The sequence below is a fragment of the Canis aureus genome, chromosome 24 (assembly GCF_053574225.1).
Source record: "Canis aureus isolate CA01 chromosome 24, VMU_Caureus_v.1.0, whole genome shotgun sequence".
In the NCBI taxonomy this organism is placed as follows: Eukaryota; Metazoa; Chordata; class Mammalia; order Carnivora; family Canidae; genus Canis; species Canis aureus.
The window spans coordinates 3993045-4011448 of NC_135634.1; the positions used below are offsets into that span (position 1 = coordinate 3993045).

The window sequence follows — 18404 nt, forward strand, 5'->3', positions numbered from 1 at the left end:
TGGAGGGGCAACTCTTAAAAAGAACAAGGCTTGTTAATAACTTACATCACTCTTTGCCATTACTCTGCAGATATATCAGCAAGAACTCTATTTTTAGCTTTCTAATACCTGACTTTGGCCAGAAAAATAGGCAAGGACTGTGTTAAAAGCTATTCTTTGGATTATAAAATTCTATTTTACCAATTACTTACAAAGTAATAAAGATAGCCCACATCATCCAACTCTTAAAGAAATGCAGTATTATTTTATCTGTATTTACTTAACCCATTATTATAAATCTAATTCAACTTAATTACTCATTTCTTTGCTCACTATGTTCTTTGATGAGTAGGGTGTCCAAGACAAGGTTATGAGAAATAGTTGCATGAGAAATCATTTCATGTCCAGTCCATATGTTTGAATTGATATTTTAGTCAATCATCCTCTCTCTCCTTTTACTCTCAAACAGCTTTTAGTTTGTAATAATCAAAGCTCTTTATGTGAACTTTGGGATTCTTTGCTTGCTCACCATCAAAAAAGAGTAGGAGCAAAGTCTTGTCTAAAGAAAGTCCACACAGGCTAAGGCTGAAGAAGAAAAATGATGCCAACAGAATTTTCTTAAATTCCTTTCAAGAAACTAAAGCTTCTATAACAGTCAGTCTGCCCATAGGGCATCCCTTAAATATTTCCTGCTAGGGTATGTTCTCTCTCTTCCACTATACCTTATACCTTGCCTTTAATTGCTTTCTCTTCTCCTCTGTTTATACAAACCTGCCCCTTCAGAGCCCACATCTACTGGGAAGCATTCTTGTACCATTCCATCTGGAAGAAATAACTTCCTTTGAATTTATATAATGCCTGGCTGTGAGTCCCAGTGAGAAAGGTAGCATGCAGAAAAAAATCCTGGACCAGTTGGTCAAATATTTTATCATTTACTAGAAATGTATCCTTAAGTAAATTTACTAACCTCTCATAACACCCTCTATCCTCATCCTTAAAAGAGAGTGAGGTCTATGCTATATCTCCAACATGTTGTCAGGATAAAATGATGTTAATGTTTGTGAAATGTTTGGCATATGGTAATTGATTATTCTTAGGCAAAGTATTTGTTTTATTTCCACCAAATTCAGCTGTGATGATTTACATTGTGGTAATCCTAATATGCTTTCATGTATGTTTTTTTATTGCCCCAACTCAATTAAAAGTATATTTACTTTTTCTGATGATGAAAGTAGTGTTTATCATAGAAAATGTTAAAAATATACTGAAATATAAAAATGAAAATCTAATGTAATGTCATAACCGGAAAATAACCAGTAAGCCAAGAAATAACCACTATTAACATCTTTTCTTGTGCAATGTATAATATATATATATGGCAGTTCTTATGTATGTATGTATATGTGAGTGCCTTTGTACACAACTTTGCTCACTTATCAGTGTATCCTATGAATATTCCTGTTCTCCAGCTGTATTTTTACTTACTCAAGTACAACCATGATTTCTGTTATGTCTGGCTAAGCACATAGCACTATACCTTGAGTATAAAATGTTAAATAAATGGGCTTTATTCACAGAATGATTTAAAGGATTTTTATTATTGTTTATAAAGTGATTGTTTTTTTTAGATTTTATTTTTTTAAGTCATCTCTATACCCACAGTGGGGCTCAGACTCCTAACCCCAAGATCAAGAGTCACACACTGTACCAAATAAGCCAGCCAGGCACCCAGTATAAAGTCATGTAAAGCAGGACTGGTGACTTTAAAGATAAATCTGTGGTCTTACTGATAAATTGAAGCCACGTCATGTAACACTGACTCTTCCTTTTCGCTTCCTTTCTGTTTAGTTTGTTGCTCAACCCAATTGTCAACAACTGCTTGCGTCTCGCTGGTACGATGAGTTCCCAGGCTGGAGGAGACGACACTGGGCGGTGAAGATGGTGACATGTTTCATAATAGGACTTCTTTTTCCCGTCTTCTCTGTGTGCTACCTTATAGCTCCTAAAAGCCCACTGGGACTGTTCATCAGAAAGCCATTTATCAAGTTCATCTGCCATACAGCGTCCTATTTGACTTTTTTGTTCCTGCTGCTGCTTGCCTCTCAGCACATCGACAGGTCAGACTTGAACAGGCAAGGTCCACCACCAACCATCGTCGAGTGGATGATATTACCGTGGGTCCTGGGTAAATGTGTTACTATAGAAAATATAATAAAACCGTGTTGCTGCCATGGAATTTCATTGCCCAGTAAAGAATATTCATTAAAGTCTTGGATGTAGGAATATTTAAAGCAGGTTCTGATTACTGTAGCTTCAAGACCTGATCCCCAAAGCTAAATAAATACATTGCAAGTTGTGGGGGACTTGCCCCCAGATGCAGCCTATGAAATGTAGCCATAGGTTTTAGGATTCCTGATTTTAATGACTTCACATCCTATGAATGATTTTCTGGGTTTGTTTGTTTGCTTGTTTGTATGCTTGTCTTTTAAAGACTCTCAACATAGCTGATTGTTCTAATTTTCTTAATAGGTACGCATTCTAAAAGACAAATAGAAATCACTCTGCAGAATTAGTAATTCTATACATAAAGTAACTATGACCATTCTTTAAAATCAATCCATTTAAGTTTGTTTTTGAAATTATATATTTAGTCAAAATAAGGGGAAATTAAACACTGGGACATCCTCTAATCTCTCTCTCTTCTTTCCGAAGAAGGAAAAATGTTTTGGGATCTTCAGCAAATCATGGTAAGGTAGAGAACCTTAAAGTAGCTGGTTAAAAGCTTTGTTTTCCTCCTTTCTTGTTATGGAAGCCATAGTTAAAATTTACATTTTAATCATTCTTTCCTCTATCCTACTGTGGTTTGCTGAGAAATCACATTTTCTCAATTTAGCCCATCATCTTAAACCTCTCTGGTATATCCATCTCATCATTTAGTAATTGGAAATATGTGAAAATTTCATGATTCACAGTCTCAGAAGATCAGTTTGGCTTAACTGTCAAAACTACTGGTGAGACTGTAAAATTACTGGAAAAGGCAGGAAAAAAAAGGACTGACTGTATCTGAATCTGAGATAGATAACACTCTTCGATTGTAAAGATTATGAATACTCTAAGTACTGACAATAAGGAAAGTTCATAGTAAAGAGATTTGATGTTTTCCAAATGTCCTGGAAATGAATACCTTCTTAAGTGAACTGCAAAATAGAACAGATTCTCATTAATCTGACATGTGTAAAGTGTGATTTTGCTTAAATTAGAACAAAGGTTTAAATAACCTGTGTCCTTTTTGCATAAAATGATTATGACATTGCAGTTGATATTCAATATGAAAAAGGACCCTGCCTATTCTCATTTAAATGAAATATCTCACATTAGGAATATGTTCTTTATGGAGTTATCTCCATAGAAAATTTCTTGGAAACAATTTTTTTTAAGATTTTATTTATTTATTAAAGAGACACAGAGACAGAGAGAGGCAGAGACAGGCAGAGGGAGAAGCAGGCTCCATGTAGGAAGTCCAATGTGGGACTGGATCCAGGGACTCCAAGATCACGCTCTGGGCCAAAGGCAGACGCTAAACCGCCTAGCCACCCAGGCGTCCCATCTTGGAAACAATTCTTAAAGAAGCATTGAGGAGGCTGAAGTTTCCATTTGGGTAACTTATGTGAATGTCTAAAAATTCTGGTATTCCAAGTGAAATACAGAATATTTAATTTTGAAAAATACTATAAATACAATGCCACATATGCAAATATAGTATTTCTAGACTTTCCTGTATGCAATTAATGAAAACATGTAGAGTACTTTCAATGTAGCGCATACAGTGCAGGGCGATAGTGATACAAAAGTAGAAGGAGAAGAAGAAGGAGAAAGTCCTTACCTTTATGAAGTTTAAATTTTACTAGAGGAACTAGATAGATAATAAACCACAAGATAGGTTGCTTAATGTCAGAAAATGGTAATTTTCAGAAATTTCAAGCCTTTAGTAACTCGTACAATTAAGAGTCATTGGCTGCCTCCTACTTGCAAAACTTGTAATAGAATTTTCCTTGAAAGTTGGCTAGAAATCATATCCAAACCACAGCTGAATGGTTAAATAAGATACTCATTTAATTGTGATAATTAAAATTCCAGCCTAGAGAAATATAAGGCAACATTTCCTAAAGATATCTGACTTCAGGGAGTTAATTTATCTGGGAATTTTTAGGATTAAAAGAGTTTTCTAGAATAAAAAATATACATGAATGATCCTCTTGCTTAAAGAGAATTTTCTACATCAAATATAAAATATCTGTCAAAACAGTATATTATTCATCAAAGCTGATGAATTCTAAATACCTCCCATCTAATAGTGCAGTGTTTTACTAGATTCGTGATTATAAGGGGGTAGTCACTATGTTATTGGGCTCTTGTAGAAAATGCATTGCATTTGAATATATTGTGAGTTGTCACAACCTCTCGGGGTTTTCAATATCTTCATCAATAAAATGAAAGATTTGGAGTCCCATTGAGTCCTAGTGTCCTGTGCTAGGGGGCAGTCATTGTTAGGGCAGAGAAAAATTGGTCTTTTTTTTGACAGGGTGTGGGGGTGGAGTAGGGGGTGGGGAGAAGGATAAAGACAACAAGGTAGGAATGCTATAACCTTTTACCAAAAGTGTGCTATAGACAAAAAGGCCAGGTCCGATTTGATAATTTTATCAATGAACCTTTTATCTTGTCTCACTTAACACTGCTCTCTGCCCAAGTAAGATGTCAAACATTTCACAGTCCCCCTCCATTGTGAAGTTCTAGATTTATATAACAAGACTGAACAACTTAACAGAGGAGAAGAGTGTGGCTTACAAACGTGTTCCTCATACTGTTAATTTTCCTGGTGATAGATTGAAGCTCTATGCAGGAGTTTTTCCCAAGTCTTCTTGAACTGGCTTAGATTTTCAGCCCATGTCACCCTGTGAGCTACTTATTCTGTAAAGAAATACTTTTTTTCATTCCTACTAAATTTACTTTCCTTCCCTTTTCAGGGATGTTTCCCAGACCTCTGATACCATAATTTACAAGACATGATTACTTTCATACCTCCCATTTTTTTTATCCTGACAAAAAGACTTTTGATGTATTCATTTTACATATTCATATTGCAAATCTTAACTTTTCCTGAGTCAAAACTTTTTCTGACTGTAAAGCCTAATCTCTCAAATCAATCCCTTTATGTTTAAGAAGTATGGTTTTCCTTCAGAATTTCTGTTCTTTCATACACTTTGCTGTGTTTCAACGATATGAACTTATTTGGTATGACAGATCCAGATGTCTTGTGACTTAGTACTGTGGCAGAATAATGTTTCCCGGTTATTTTCAATATCTTTCCTGTGGAAGTTCAACATCCTGTTGACTATTTCAATGGAAGTCTATCGAGTTTTATATCTTTAGAAAACAGCCTGCAACGACCCTTGTATTCTTCCATTGTGATGCCATTGATACACTGCAACTCATCTCTTGCAAAGCTTTTTGAATGATTTTTCCTTCAGACTTTCTTTTATTGAAGGCTATTGACTGTTTTTTCTCCCATCAAACAACTACAAGAGATCTTAACAAATGTCTGCTGTGGAGATAAACTTTAGCATATAAGCAAATCTGAAAGCCTCCTGCAGGGGTCAAATTTAGGATTCAGTCATCTTGAGATATAATCCTAATCAAAAGGGAAAACTAATCACAGATAATTCAGTTAGAACTATCTCGATAGATAGGTAGATACTAGACAGATAGACACCAATATACTCCTCAGACTGTCAAATTACCCATTTAAACTAGAGTAAAAAGCGAAACAATTGTTCTGTCAAGCAAGCATACAAGTCTCATGACAGCTATATTTTTCAAGTGTCTGAGAAAACGTGTCATTGGAAAGACTGAGCAATGGATTAAACGGAGCCTGGGGCCAGATTAGAGACCTGGTTTCTTCGATGTGCTGCTGTGCCATGACCCTGAGGCTCTTAATTTTTTCAGGGTTTGATTTTTCACATAGAATATCAGAGATAAGAAATGAATATTCATGTCAGAAGTTCCCTTTTACATAAAACTTATACGTAAACTAAATATTGTATGTTATATTTAGCAGCATTTTTATCTCAAATAGATGTCATTTGTTTCCTGAAGGTAATATGGAGTAAAATAGGAGAAAAAAACTTTTTGAATGCTAATTTTTAAGGCCTTCCCCAAAACCAGTTTTGATTTTTCTATAGATCCATTATAATTCAACTGTAACAATCAAACCTGTGTCAAAGCTTATTCCGTATAAAAAAAGTATGTGCATAGATACATATATACGTATCTATGCGTGTGTGCGTGTGAAATATCAAGAGGTAGACTTGCTGTAAGCTTAGCAAAAAGACTGATGAAATTGACAACATTTTTCAAAAAAGTAGAATGTTAATGAGGGCTACCATATTAATAAAGCAGGAAATACTTTGTTCTCAATGAGAAGAAAAAATGTCTGCTGCAGTGACTTGATATTGTGTGTGTGCCTAAGAATATGCCATAATTATGTAGTATATAAATCTATGCACACTGAGCATGATAAGGAGAAGGGTGAACTGAGGAAAAGATGTATCATAGGAAGAAATCTGAGCTCTGTTAAAAATAGCTTCTAGTGAATTCCTAGGCATAAACTAAGAATTGCTCATAATATCCGGATTATACATCTTGCCCATAACACATACTTATTTGACAAATTTTCTCTAACAAAATTGGTTTCTCATTTCCATGATTTATTTTATATTTTTATCTTTTAAAGGGTTGATATTAACAAATCTGAACATTTCAATAAGGCCTGCCAAATTGCGAATAGAGAAAGAAAACTTGTGATCACATTCTCGTCTAAAGACTAAGAGAGACAAGCAATTCTATATATGTATATTCTTCCTTTTTTGTGACCATTTCTACATCTTTTGTCTAATAGGCATTGAGATCATTTGATTTCAGACACTTATACTCTCAGCCTCACCCCTGAATTACCTATCTTCTCAAACAGCCCCCCAAAGATATTCTTGGGTTATAAGAAACAAGTCTGTAGTTTCTCCCTGCTCTCTTCCTTGGCAAAGTGCTCTAACCACTTCAGCAAACTGGCTGCAGACACATGTCGACCCCCAAATATGGCTGCAGAACAACCATCTATTAATCTAAAGAGACATTTTAATTTTCAGGAGAACCAGATAATCATTGTAGTATGACATATAATCATAATTGTCCTTTCTTATCTGTGGGGGAAAAAAGTTTAAGGGCACCTCTACCAAGACTTCCCGAGATGTATCAAGACTAACACAGATTTCAAACAATGAAATATTTATGTAGATTTACATTGTTGTGCACTTACTATTGCTGGCCAAATGACTTCTTTATCAGAGAGAATATTAAATATTTTAGGTCATGACAGTGCAGTACGTATCTGGTACCCAAAAGTGGTATCAGAATGCTTTGAGAGAATATCTGGCAACATGATTTAGACGGTTCAAGGGAAGGGGGAAAAATAGGGAAAGGAAAGTAGATAATGAAGGGAAGTCAAAGAGACGAGAGGGACATCGAAGTGATTTTTGTGAGTTCAGAGTAACAGTAACAGTGGTAGGGACAGTGGTAATAATAGAAGAAACTAAGAATATATGCACTGTGCTAAATGATGGAGAGTGTGTTCTCATCTGAATTTCATAGTAACTCCACTTTGTTGAATAATTATAAATGTTATTAGTGTCTCATTTAGTAGAGATGGAGTAGGCATAGAGAGATTAGATCATTTGCCCAGGATCAGGAGCTAACAAATGGTAGCCACTCGATTCATGCTTCAGTTGGTGTAATTCCAGAGCTAGAACCTCTATCTCCCATAAGTACGCCCCCCAAAATTTGAGAAGTAGGATTTGGGGGAGGAGAAAAACCAGCCCAAGAATTCAAGACTCCTTGGCTTATTGTTCTGTTTCTTAAATTCCACATATGTGTGAAATCATATGAGATTTGTCTGTATCTAACTTTTTCGCTTAGCATTATACTCTCTAGATCCATCCATGTTGTTGCAAATGGCAAAATTTCACTCCTTTTATGGCTGAGTAATACTCTTGAATATATACGCAGCACATCTTTATCCATTCATCTGCCAATGGACAGCTTGGGCTACTTCATAATATGGCTATTGTAAATAGTGCTACAATAAACACATGAGTGCACGTATCCTTTTGAATTAGTGTTTTCATATTCTTTGGGTAATACCTAGTAGTCGAATTACTGGATATTTGGTAATTCTATTTTTAAGTTTTTGGAGAATCTTCATACTGTGTTCCATCGTGGCTACACCAGTTTGCATTCTCACCAGCAGTGCAAGAGGCTTCCTTTTTCCCACATTTTTGCCAACACCTGTTGTTTCTTGTGTTTTTTATTTTACCCATTCTAACAGGTGTGAGGTGATATCTTATTGTGGTTTTGACTTGCATTTTCCTGATGATGAGTGATGTTGAGCATCTCTTGGGCATCTGGATGTCTTCTTTGGAGAAATGACTGTTCATGTCTTCTGCCTACTTTGAAAAACTGGATTATTTGTTTTTTGGGTGTTGAGCTGTATAAATTCTTTATATATTTTGGATACTCACCCTTTATCAGATCCATTTCTTGCAAATATCTTCTCCCATTCAGTAGGTTGTCTTTAGTTTTGTTGTTTCCTCTGTTGTGCAGAAGCTTTTTATTTTGATGTAGTCCCAATTGTTTGTTTTTGCTTTTGTTTCCCTTGCTTTGGGAGACATAACTAGAAAGATATTATGTCTGATGTCAGAGAAATTAGTGTCACATAGGTCTTTAAATCCATACTGAGGGATCCCTGGGTGGCGCAGCGGTTTGGCGCCTGCCTTTGGCCCAGAGCGCGATCCTGGAGACCCGGGATCGAATCCCACCTCGGGCTCCCGGTGCATGGAGCCTGCTTCTCCCTCTGCCTGTGTCTCTGCCTCTCTCTCTCTCACTGCGTGCCTATCATTAAAAAAAAAAAATCATTAAATCCATACTGAGCTTATTTTTGTGTATGGGGTAAGAAAATTGTCCAGTTTCATCCTTTTGCATGTTTCACTGTCCCGTTAAGTCAGTGTTTCTTGAAGTATCAGCCCACTAAAATCATAATCATTGTAAACTTCTACAGAAAAAAATAGATTTTGAATTCTCTCTGTAGTGGATTAATTTGGATGTTCCAGAGGTCTTTAAACATTATAGATTGAGAAACAATTCTGGAAGCAAAATTTCATGGGAATTATGTATTCATGTAAAAGCTTTCTAAGGAGTCTCATCTCATTAGAACGTAAACACGAAATGGTTTTACATCTTCTGATCACTCTCCCTACCTGCTCTATACCAGATGTCCTTTTCCTGTACCTTGATATGTCTAGTAGACATCAAGTTCCTGAAACTTTTGAGTGTTTAGAAAGTAGTCCCAGTTCAGTTTAAAACTTGAGTCTTATCAGTTTAAGAAGGTCTGGCCCATGGCTCAGAGGCCCTAGAATAGTCCATCATTTGCTTATCATTCAACTCCAACACTGGAATGTAAAAAGGGACACAAACTGTTCATGTTCTCCTCTTTGGTGGCCACAGGGTAGAGGGATGATAAGAAAATTTACAAGTTTTCATTACTTCACTGGAACCCTGGTCACAGCTCTTTTCTGTTGGTTGTGTGCATCTCTGGCTAATACTGTGTAAGCAGTAGCACAGGCCATTACTCCTGACTTTTCCTGATGGGTGCCTGAGTGTTCTTTAGAGGGCTCTGTGTGCCTCCACCTTGCACAGTTCTCTGGATGCACGGTACAGCTCTACTTGACATCTTCCAGTCCTTCAACACCTGTAACCAGTGGTTGGCTCCTTTTGGGGTCCTGTGCCCCTGGCAAGGACAGGAGGCAAGATTGCTAAAGGCTCAGCTTCTTCCTGTGATAAGCTAAGCACTCACTTCCCAGGAGCATCACAAAACCTTGCCATATCTGATGGCATGTTGTTGCCAGCTGCCCTACTGCTGAAACATACTATCTATTTTCTGTGATGACCTAGACCCAGGAAGAGATGAGCAAGCCAATTGCCTGAGCAGACTCTCCAGCAGGGATTGAGATGCCAGTTTTTCCTTGTAGAAACCCCCCTCAAATTTATGAGGGATTTTTCTCAAAGTCTTCTTCACTTGATTTAGGGAGTGGTAGTGCTGGTGAGCAGTCACCTTCATCTCTCCATCTGGTATTCCTAATAAGCACAAAAACTGTAAGGCCCTGACTTCTTGGCTGTCTTGCTACCTATTCCTAGTGTTCTCTTGGTATAGACCATGGGGTTGGAGAGCCAGGTGGCTGGTAACTGATATGGTCTTAATGCCTCTTCATAAGCCCTAACAGGGTTACAGCAGAATGTGAATCTTTACTGAATAAAATAACTACATTAAGATTTTTTCTAAGCAAAAGCAAAATTTTCAGAGGAGACCACTTTTTTGTACCCTGATTTGGGAACAAAAACAAAAAAGCAAAACCGAAAAGAAACCTCCAGCAGGGAGGAATTCTTTTCTTGTTTTCTTTTTACCTACCTTGATTTGGTGCCACAGCATAGAACTCAGTGTTCTATTAAGAGAAGAGACTTCCAAGGTCAGATCCCTGGACTAGCTCTTGGGCTGCCATAACAAGCCCTTGGAGGTTGCTGTAGGTGAAAAGGTAACTCACTTTTTGTTGGGGGTTATTTATTCATTGCATAAATACTGACAGCAAGAAAGGGCAAGACAAGAAGTCTGTTCACAGAGTTACACATTTCTCACCTGATATCGGGGCTGTTAAATGTGGTGTCTGAAGCCTGCTTACCTCATCTTATCTTCATAGCTGGCTTCACAGGATAGGATATAATCAAGAACTCAAATATCCCTGGAGAAAATTGTTTTGGGAAAGGTAGAAAAAAATACACTAAAAACTTCCAGGCATCTACAAATATCTTTCAAAGGAAGTTCTCTGACTCATTTGCACTATGATCTTTCCTTTGCTGGTCCCCACAGTCATGACATCCATGCTTGTAATTAGACCTCCGCCGTGACTCTGAGAAATCATGTCATCTGTTTATAAACAGCAGAGAGCAATTTTGAAATGTTCCCATTGTGGGAACAGGACAAACATTTTGTGACAGAAGCTCCCTGAAGCTTTGTTCTCTTCAGACTAGTTACCACAAATAGTTGATCTGGATGCATATCTCAGCCAGTTAATAGCACCCTCTAGCTTTTCTAAAAGCTTGTTTCTTCATATATTTCAGTGAGTGTTACCAGAGCAGAGGAAACTTGGTATTTCACTGACGTGCTCATAAGAAACAGAAATTAATAGCTATCAAGTGCGTGTGTGGTGGCTAGAGCTATATGAGGTGCTCCTCCACTCTGGTGCTCCAAGAATGCAAGATCTCAAACCCTGTCAGCCAACAAGCACTGGCTGACAGCACAGGTTAAAAAATGATGGTGTGAATCCTCAGTTTCATCAGGATGTCTGCTTTTTCCACACAACTGTGACTTACAAAGATCAGAAGTGAAAGAGTATTTTTGTGTGATGCTGAAAAGTCAGATTTAATGTCTACTCTTTGAACTCCAAAAGAATTGTAATATCTCTGTGAGTGTTTGCTGCTCTCCTTAGAAAGCCTCAGAGGTCATCTAGTCCAGACTTCAATGAAAGTGCCATCTTCTTGAACCCATCTAACAGGAACAGAGTCTGCTCAGATATTAAGGAACTTCAGGTTAAAATGTTGCTTTGTACTGAGCTCTTAACAGGTTCTTTTTTTCTTAAGATTTTATTTAGTTATTTGACAGAGAAAGAGCACAAACAGGGGGAGCAGAAGGCAGAGAGAGAGGGAGAAGCAGACTCCCTGCTGAGCAGGGAGCCCGATGCAGGGCTCCACCCCAGGGTCCTGGGATCATGACCTGAGCCTAAGGCAGATGCTTCTGAGCCATCCAGGCGCCCCTCATAACTAGTTCTTTGTAAGTGCTTCCCCATTGCTTGTTCCCTTACATAATTGTTCATAAACTATTTGAAGTTGCCTATTTTGGTGGCTGTTCACATTTGGCTTTACAGTTTGATAAAAGTGAGAGAGCTAACAATTTATCAATAAAGGAAAATAAGACATAAACACTCTGGCTAGTTAGCAGATATTTAAAACACATTTTATTTTATAATACATTCAAATTTGAAAACAACAATTACAAATTCATATAATTAGAATGCTCTTTAGAGATCAGATAGAACAGGTTTGCACCTACTTCTAGAATTTCTCTGGAGCTTGAGTAATGGAAGACATTCCAGGCTCTGGATTGGAATCTTGACCCCACAGGTTATCCTTTCCAGTTCTGGAACAACTCTGATTGTCAGAGAATTCTCCCTTATGTCCGGCAAGAAGGTTTCTCTCTATAATTTTCATATAAAAGATCCAGTTTGTGTTTTTTGAGCAGACCAAAGCAAGCTATGTCTTCTAGTCCAAGACAGTTTTTAGTGTTTCATGGAAGCTATTGTGACTTGTGACTGATTTTAGTAAAATTTGGTAATCCAGACTGTAAGAAGTAATGTCTGGCTATTCATAGCATTTGGAGAAGATGGTAGGATATGTATGATTGTTGATACCATATATAGAATTCTGTGTATAATCCAAACCTCTTTTTTTTTTTCGAAATGAGATAATGAACACTAGAACACTATTAGCTAAGATTACAAAGCTGATTACCAGTTGAGCTGAGCCTAGCACCCTACCTGATACAGTCCAATTCTTACCTCTGGAGAAAATTCACTTGAAATGCATTTGTTTAATTAATTATAGCAGTGCACACATCTTCTCATCTCTGGGAATTGTTAAAGTTTCCAATAAAACAAAACAAATAAGCCACATTGTGAAATCTCAAAAATAAGAAAATGTTGTCTAAGAGCACTGTATAAGGAGATTGATTTCTGGTTTCTTTATTAACTGGTCGTGGAGCACGAGCTACACTGTCTCTTTTGGCCTTAGTTTTCTCAAGTAGGTTGTGGGTGTTTGCTGGCTTCTGAGTCTGTCCCTAGGTAGGCTCAGTAGGAAGAAGCACCACAGATGGGGGTGTGGGGGTTTCCAGTGTACCTAGCATTTTTCCTCATTGAATAATATAAATTGTAAGTTTCCCACAAGCTCTAAAATCAGAGCATGCATGCATCATATCCTACTCAGGTCTATTATACTCCTTCTTCAAAATGGAGGCAGTGATCGTTATCATCTCCCCAGTTATGCCTCAGTATTATCTGAGCTCTCAAGAGAGAGTTCTTCATGAAAGAAACCCCAAAGGGAAGCTAGGATATATAAACACCAAGTCTAGAATAAAGCAGTGGTCTACAGCAGACTTTAAAATGCACAATATAGTTAAGGGTCTATAGTTAGAACAGATTCTTAGCTATAGAGAACAAACTGATGGTGACCAAAGAGGAGGTGGGTAGGGGTGGATGGCATAAATCACATTGAATGGTTCTTAAATGTTGAAACAGTCTTCCATTCTTGGGAAAAACAGCAAGAGGTCATGATATATTATCAATTTTATATATTGCTCTATTTAATTTACTAATATTGGTTGAGGATTTTGTGCATATTCATTAAGGTTATTAGTGTGTAGTTTTCTTTGAGTATGTTATTTTTGTCAGGCTTTTTATCAGAATAACGGCTTCCCTTTTAGATTTCTCTTCCTCTTGTATTTTCTTAAGTGTTTGTTGCTTGTTTTTTTTTAGCACTAGTATTATTTATTCTTTAAATGTTTGGTAGAGGGATGCCTGGGAGGCTCAGCAGTTGAGCATCTATCTGCCTTTCACTCAGGGCATGATCCCTGCATGGAGCCCGCTTCTTCTTCTGTCTGTGTCTCTACATCTCTGTGTGTGTGTCTGTCATGAATAAATAAATAAAATATTTTTAAATGAATGAATGAATGAATGAATGTTTGGTAGAATTTGCCGTAAAGCAACTAGACCTGAATTTTTCTTTGTTGGAAAGTTTTCAACTATGAATTCATAATAAGTATAGACAATTCAGGTTACTCTGTGTACTCAAGTGAGATTAGAAGTTTGTGTCTTTCAGGGAAAATTTTTTTTTTGAAAATGTTCATTTTTAAGTTATGAAATTTATGGATATCAAGTTGTTTTATTCACTTGTTATCCTTATAATGTCATAAGATCTGTATTGATATCCCTTCTTTTATTTCTGATATTTATCATTTATATCTTCTCGATTTTTTTCTTGACCATTCTAGATAGAGTTTTATCAGTTATCCTGATCATTTCAGAGGACTAGGTTCTGTTTTCATGGATTTTTCTCAAGGTTTATGTTTTAAAATTTATTGCCTCTGCTCTTATCTCTTTTACTTTCTTCTGCTTGTTTTGGGCTTAACATGTTTGCTTTTCTTTTCATGGTGTCATAGTTGAAGTTGAGATCACTGAGACTTTTATTCTTTTTTAATTGAGTCTTTAAATCTACAGATTCCACTCTAATTGCTATGGTAGCAACATCACAGATTTTTTTGGATGTATTTTCATTTTCAGTTGTTTCAAAATATTTTCTAATTATTCTGGAAATTCCTCTTTGATACCAAGGGCTATTAGAAGCATGCCATTTAATTGCAAAATATTTAGGGATTTTTCCAAATAAGTTTCATTATTGATTTGTTGTTTATTATGTTGTCATAGAACACATTTTGTATGATTTGTATAAATATGTTAAGTTTGTATTATAGCCCATGATGCAGTCTCACTTGGTGAATACTACCCACACATACACTTGAAAAAAAGTGTACTCTGCCACTGTCAGGTTGTTGATAGTGTTGTTCAGAATTTCTATATTCCTACCAAACTTCTGCCTACCATTTCTACAGAGAGGAATACTGAGGTCTCTATCCAACTATATTTGTACCTTTATCTCTTTGCTGTTGCAATTCTAATTATAGCATCTTGCATTATAAGGTTATTTAGTTAGCTGCATTCATATTTAGGATTGTTCTGTCTTCGCAGTGAGTTGGCCTTTTTTATCCTTATGTTACTCATACCTCTCTACCTACCTCATAACAGTCTTTCTTTTGAAATATATCTAGTCATATTAATATAGACAATCCAGCTTCCTTTTTTTGAGCTTTCTTTTGATTAGTATTTCATAGTGTCTTTATTATTCTTCTATTTTTAGCCTGTTGATGAACTGTAACAAAAAACAGTTGTGTTTTGTATTTTTATATACGACTATCTCTGTCATTTAATTGGTGTGTTTAGATCATACATTTTTTAAGGCCATACATTTCATTCAATGTAATTGTGAATATTAGTGGATTTGAAATCTACCCCATTATTTCTCCTATTGGTTCTACCTGTTCTTTGTTGCGCTTTCACCTTTTTTTCTGCCTGTTGTCAAATTGAGTATTGTTTATGATTTTGTATTTATTTACATTTCTCGCCTTTATTTATACATTTAAATATGTATATATGTATGCATATATTTTACTATATATCTAATATATATTTATAAATTTAATATATATGCATATATATTATATATTTTGGGGGGGTACTTGAACTCACAACCCTGAAACCTGAGCCGAGATCAAGAGTCAGATGTTCAATCAAGTGGGCCACTCAGGCACCCCTACATTTAAAAATATTTTAAGAAAATGTCCTAGAGGGGGATCCCTGGGTGGCCTCAGCGGTTTAGCGCCTGCCTTTGGCCCAGGGCGCGATCCTAGAGTCCCGGGATCGAGTCCCGCATCGGGGTCCCAGCATGGAGCCTGCTTCTCCCTCCTCCTGTGTCTCTGCCTCTCTCTCTCTCTCTATCATAAATAAATAAATAAATAAATAAATAAATAAATAAATAAATAAATCTTTAAAAAAAAAGAAAAGAAAATGTCCTAGATTTGATAGTATAAAATTTTAACTTCTCACGGTCTAACTTGAAAAAATATTTATTTTGTTGACATGTAGAGTAAGAACCTTATGATAGCATGTTTCTAATTCCTGTCTCTCATCTCTCTGCTAATATTGTCATTTTATGTTTCCATATGTTATATATGTTAAAAACCACCACACACTGCTACTGTTTTTGCTGTAGGCACTCAATTATCTGTTAGAGCAATTCAAAAAGAAAAAAAAAAATATCTTCTACATTTATTTTCTTTTTAACCATTCCTGGATATAGGTTTTTATTTCTTCTTACAAACCTAATTTTTGTTCAGTTATCCCATGCCTTCTGCCTAAAATATATCCCTTCAGCGATTCTTATAGTATGGGTCTCTTGGCAATAAACTCAGTTTTTGATTGTCTGAAAAAAATGTTTCAATCACTCTCCTTTATTAGAGCTGTTTGTGCCATGTATAGATAGAGTTCTGGGCAGACACCTTTTTTTTTTCTAGCACTTTAATAGTGTCACTTGTCGTACATAGTTTTAGACAAGTTTAATGTCATTCCTTGATTTCTTCCTTTGAATGTGATGTTTCTTTTATTTCCGCACCATCCCCATTCCTGATGCCTTCAATGTTCTTTTTTTAGACATTTTGAATATGATATATCAGGGTATGTGTGTGTGTGTATTATTCATTCCGCCTGTGCAGAAGGCCAGACCGAAGTACATAGAATTGATTCCTGAAAAGGTACACGCGTTTTGTTCTGCTAGAACATAATGCAGGAATTTGAGGCAGTATCGTCAGGAGCTAAGCTGGGTTTCTGTTTCGTGCTACAGTGTGTTTCAGAGCACCTTATGCTCTGCTTAGGATGGTGGTATGAACTGCATGTCTGTGTCCCCTCCAAATTCATCTGTTGAAATCCTAATCCCCAGTGTGATGGCATTTGGAGATGGAGCCTTTGAGAAGCAATTAGGCCATGGAGGTGGAGCCCTTGTGAATGAGATAAATGCCCTTATACAAAGAGGCCAGGGAGCTAGCTTGCTCTCTTTCTGCCACAAGATAAGTCAGTATCTACAACATGGAAGAGGGTTCTCACCATAGCTTGACCATGCTGATACTGTGATCATAAACTTGCAGCCTTTAGAACTATGAGAGATAAAGCTTTGCGGTTATAAGACACCTACTCTACGATACTTTGCTATAGTGGCCTTGACTGATGAAGACAGATGGGAGAGAGGGTTATTCTCAGAACTCCTGCTCTACTCAAACCTTTGTGCCTCCTCTATGCCCCTGTGCCTCAGAGGTCTTCTCTATTCATGCTCTTGCCACTCCTCCAGTGGTTGTCAGCTTCGGATTGCTACCAGGTGTTCGTTGGCCTGGTGATGTGAAACAGGCCAATTCTCTGTTGTCCTGGTCTAGAGTCAGACTTCATAGGACTATGCCCAGGCATTAGAGATGGAGGTTCTCTATGATCCATACCTTACTAATTATGGCAGTGACACTTGGTGGGTCATGTGCAGAAGAGACCTTCCTGGCCCTCCCCCTGTGGTAGGAAACCTCTGATGATATGATATAAACCCTAGGCCCAGGACTATTTCCTGCTCCTCCCAAAGGGCTCATGAGTTTTCCTCCCTAGGGAAAAGGAATACTCTATGCAAAAGAGCACGCAAATAGTTGGAAACTCCCCTTGTGTCTGTGTCCCAGGGGTTCTGTCTTCTTGTGCTAACTCAGACTCAGCCTTTAGAAGGTTGTTGAGAAGTTTTTCTGAAATTCTCTTACTCTCTTATATGATGCTTTTGTCTCTTACCCCTGCATTCTGCCACAGGTGAGCTAATGTTCACACTGACGCTCTCTTTGGAGGAACCTGCTTTTATTAGAAGTATAGGCACTTTGGTTTCTCATCTCTTTGATAGATTCATGAAAAGTTATGATGTTATAGTTAATCTGCTTTTTTCTGGCTTTTAGTGCAAGACAGATGTGAAACATTGTGCTACGCATTTGACATTCCAGACTACTGTTAAATAAAGTCATCTTATTTTCTTATGTTAAGTAGTTATGAAATCATATTTATCCTTTTAATATTTTCTGACTCTACACCCTTTGAAATCTCTCTCTTTCATCATTGGGCCCTAAAATTAGATTTAGAAAATTTTCATAATATTATGGAAATAAGATGATACATAGTGATAATTTATAAGTACTTCCTAGAATCTGAAAATTAAGACATTTCCTATTAAAAATATGACTATTATAAACGAAAGGGATTTTTATTTTCTCTGGATGTGATTTCAAAGCTATTGCTAGATGTAAGGTCTTCTAATGAAATATTGTGTATGTTATAATCTTTCTGTGTCTAGAACTGAATTCAGATCCCTAAAGTTGCTAATTGCTTACAAAAGCAAAGTATTCTGCTTGATGGAATTAAGACAGTTATGTTCAGCAGATGCATTTTTTTTCATGAATATTTGAGTCATCTCAACTTCTGAGGAAATATGTCTTTAGGTATTTGTTTATAAGTAAGTGCTACCATATTTTCCATGAG

General features: G+C 36.7%; 1 protein-coding gene across 2 annotated transcripts in view; it reads left to right on the plus strand.

Moving 5' to 3' along the window:
* Nucleotides 1-18404, plus strand: part of TRPC4 (transient receptor potential cation channel subfamily C member 4) — a 208621-nt gene that overhangs the window by 149329 nt on the left and 40888 nt on the right. For both annotated transcript variants that reach the window (XM_077867972.1, XM_077867973.1), the window contains exon 4: nt 1828-2164. In XM_077867972.1, the coding sequence (XP_077724098.1) occupies nt 1828-2164 (337 nt within the window). The remainder of the gene's footprint in view (nt 1-1827; nt 2165-18404) is intronic.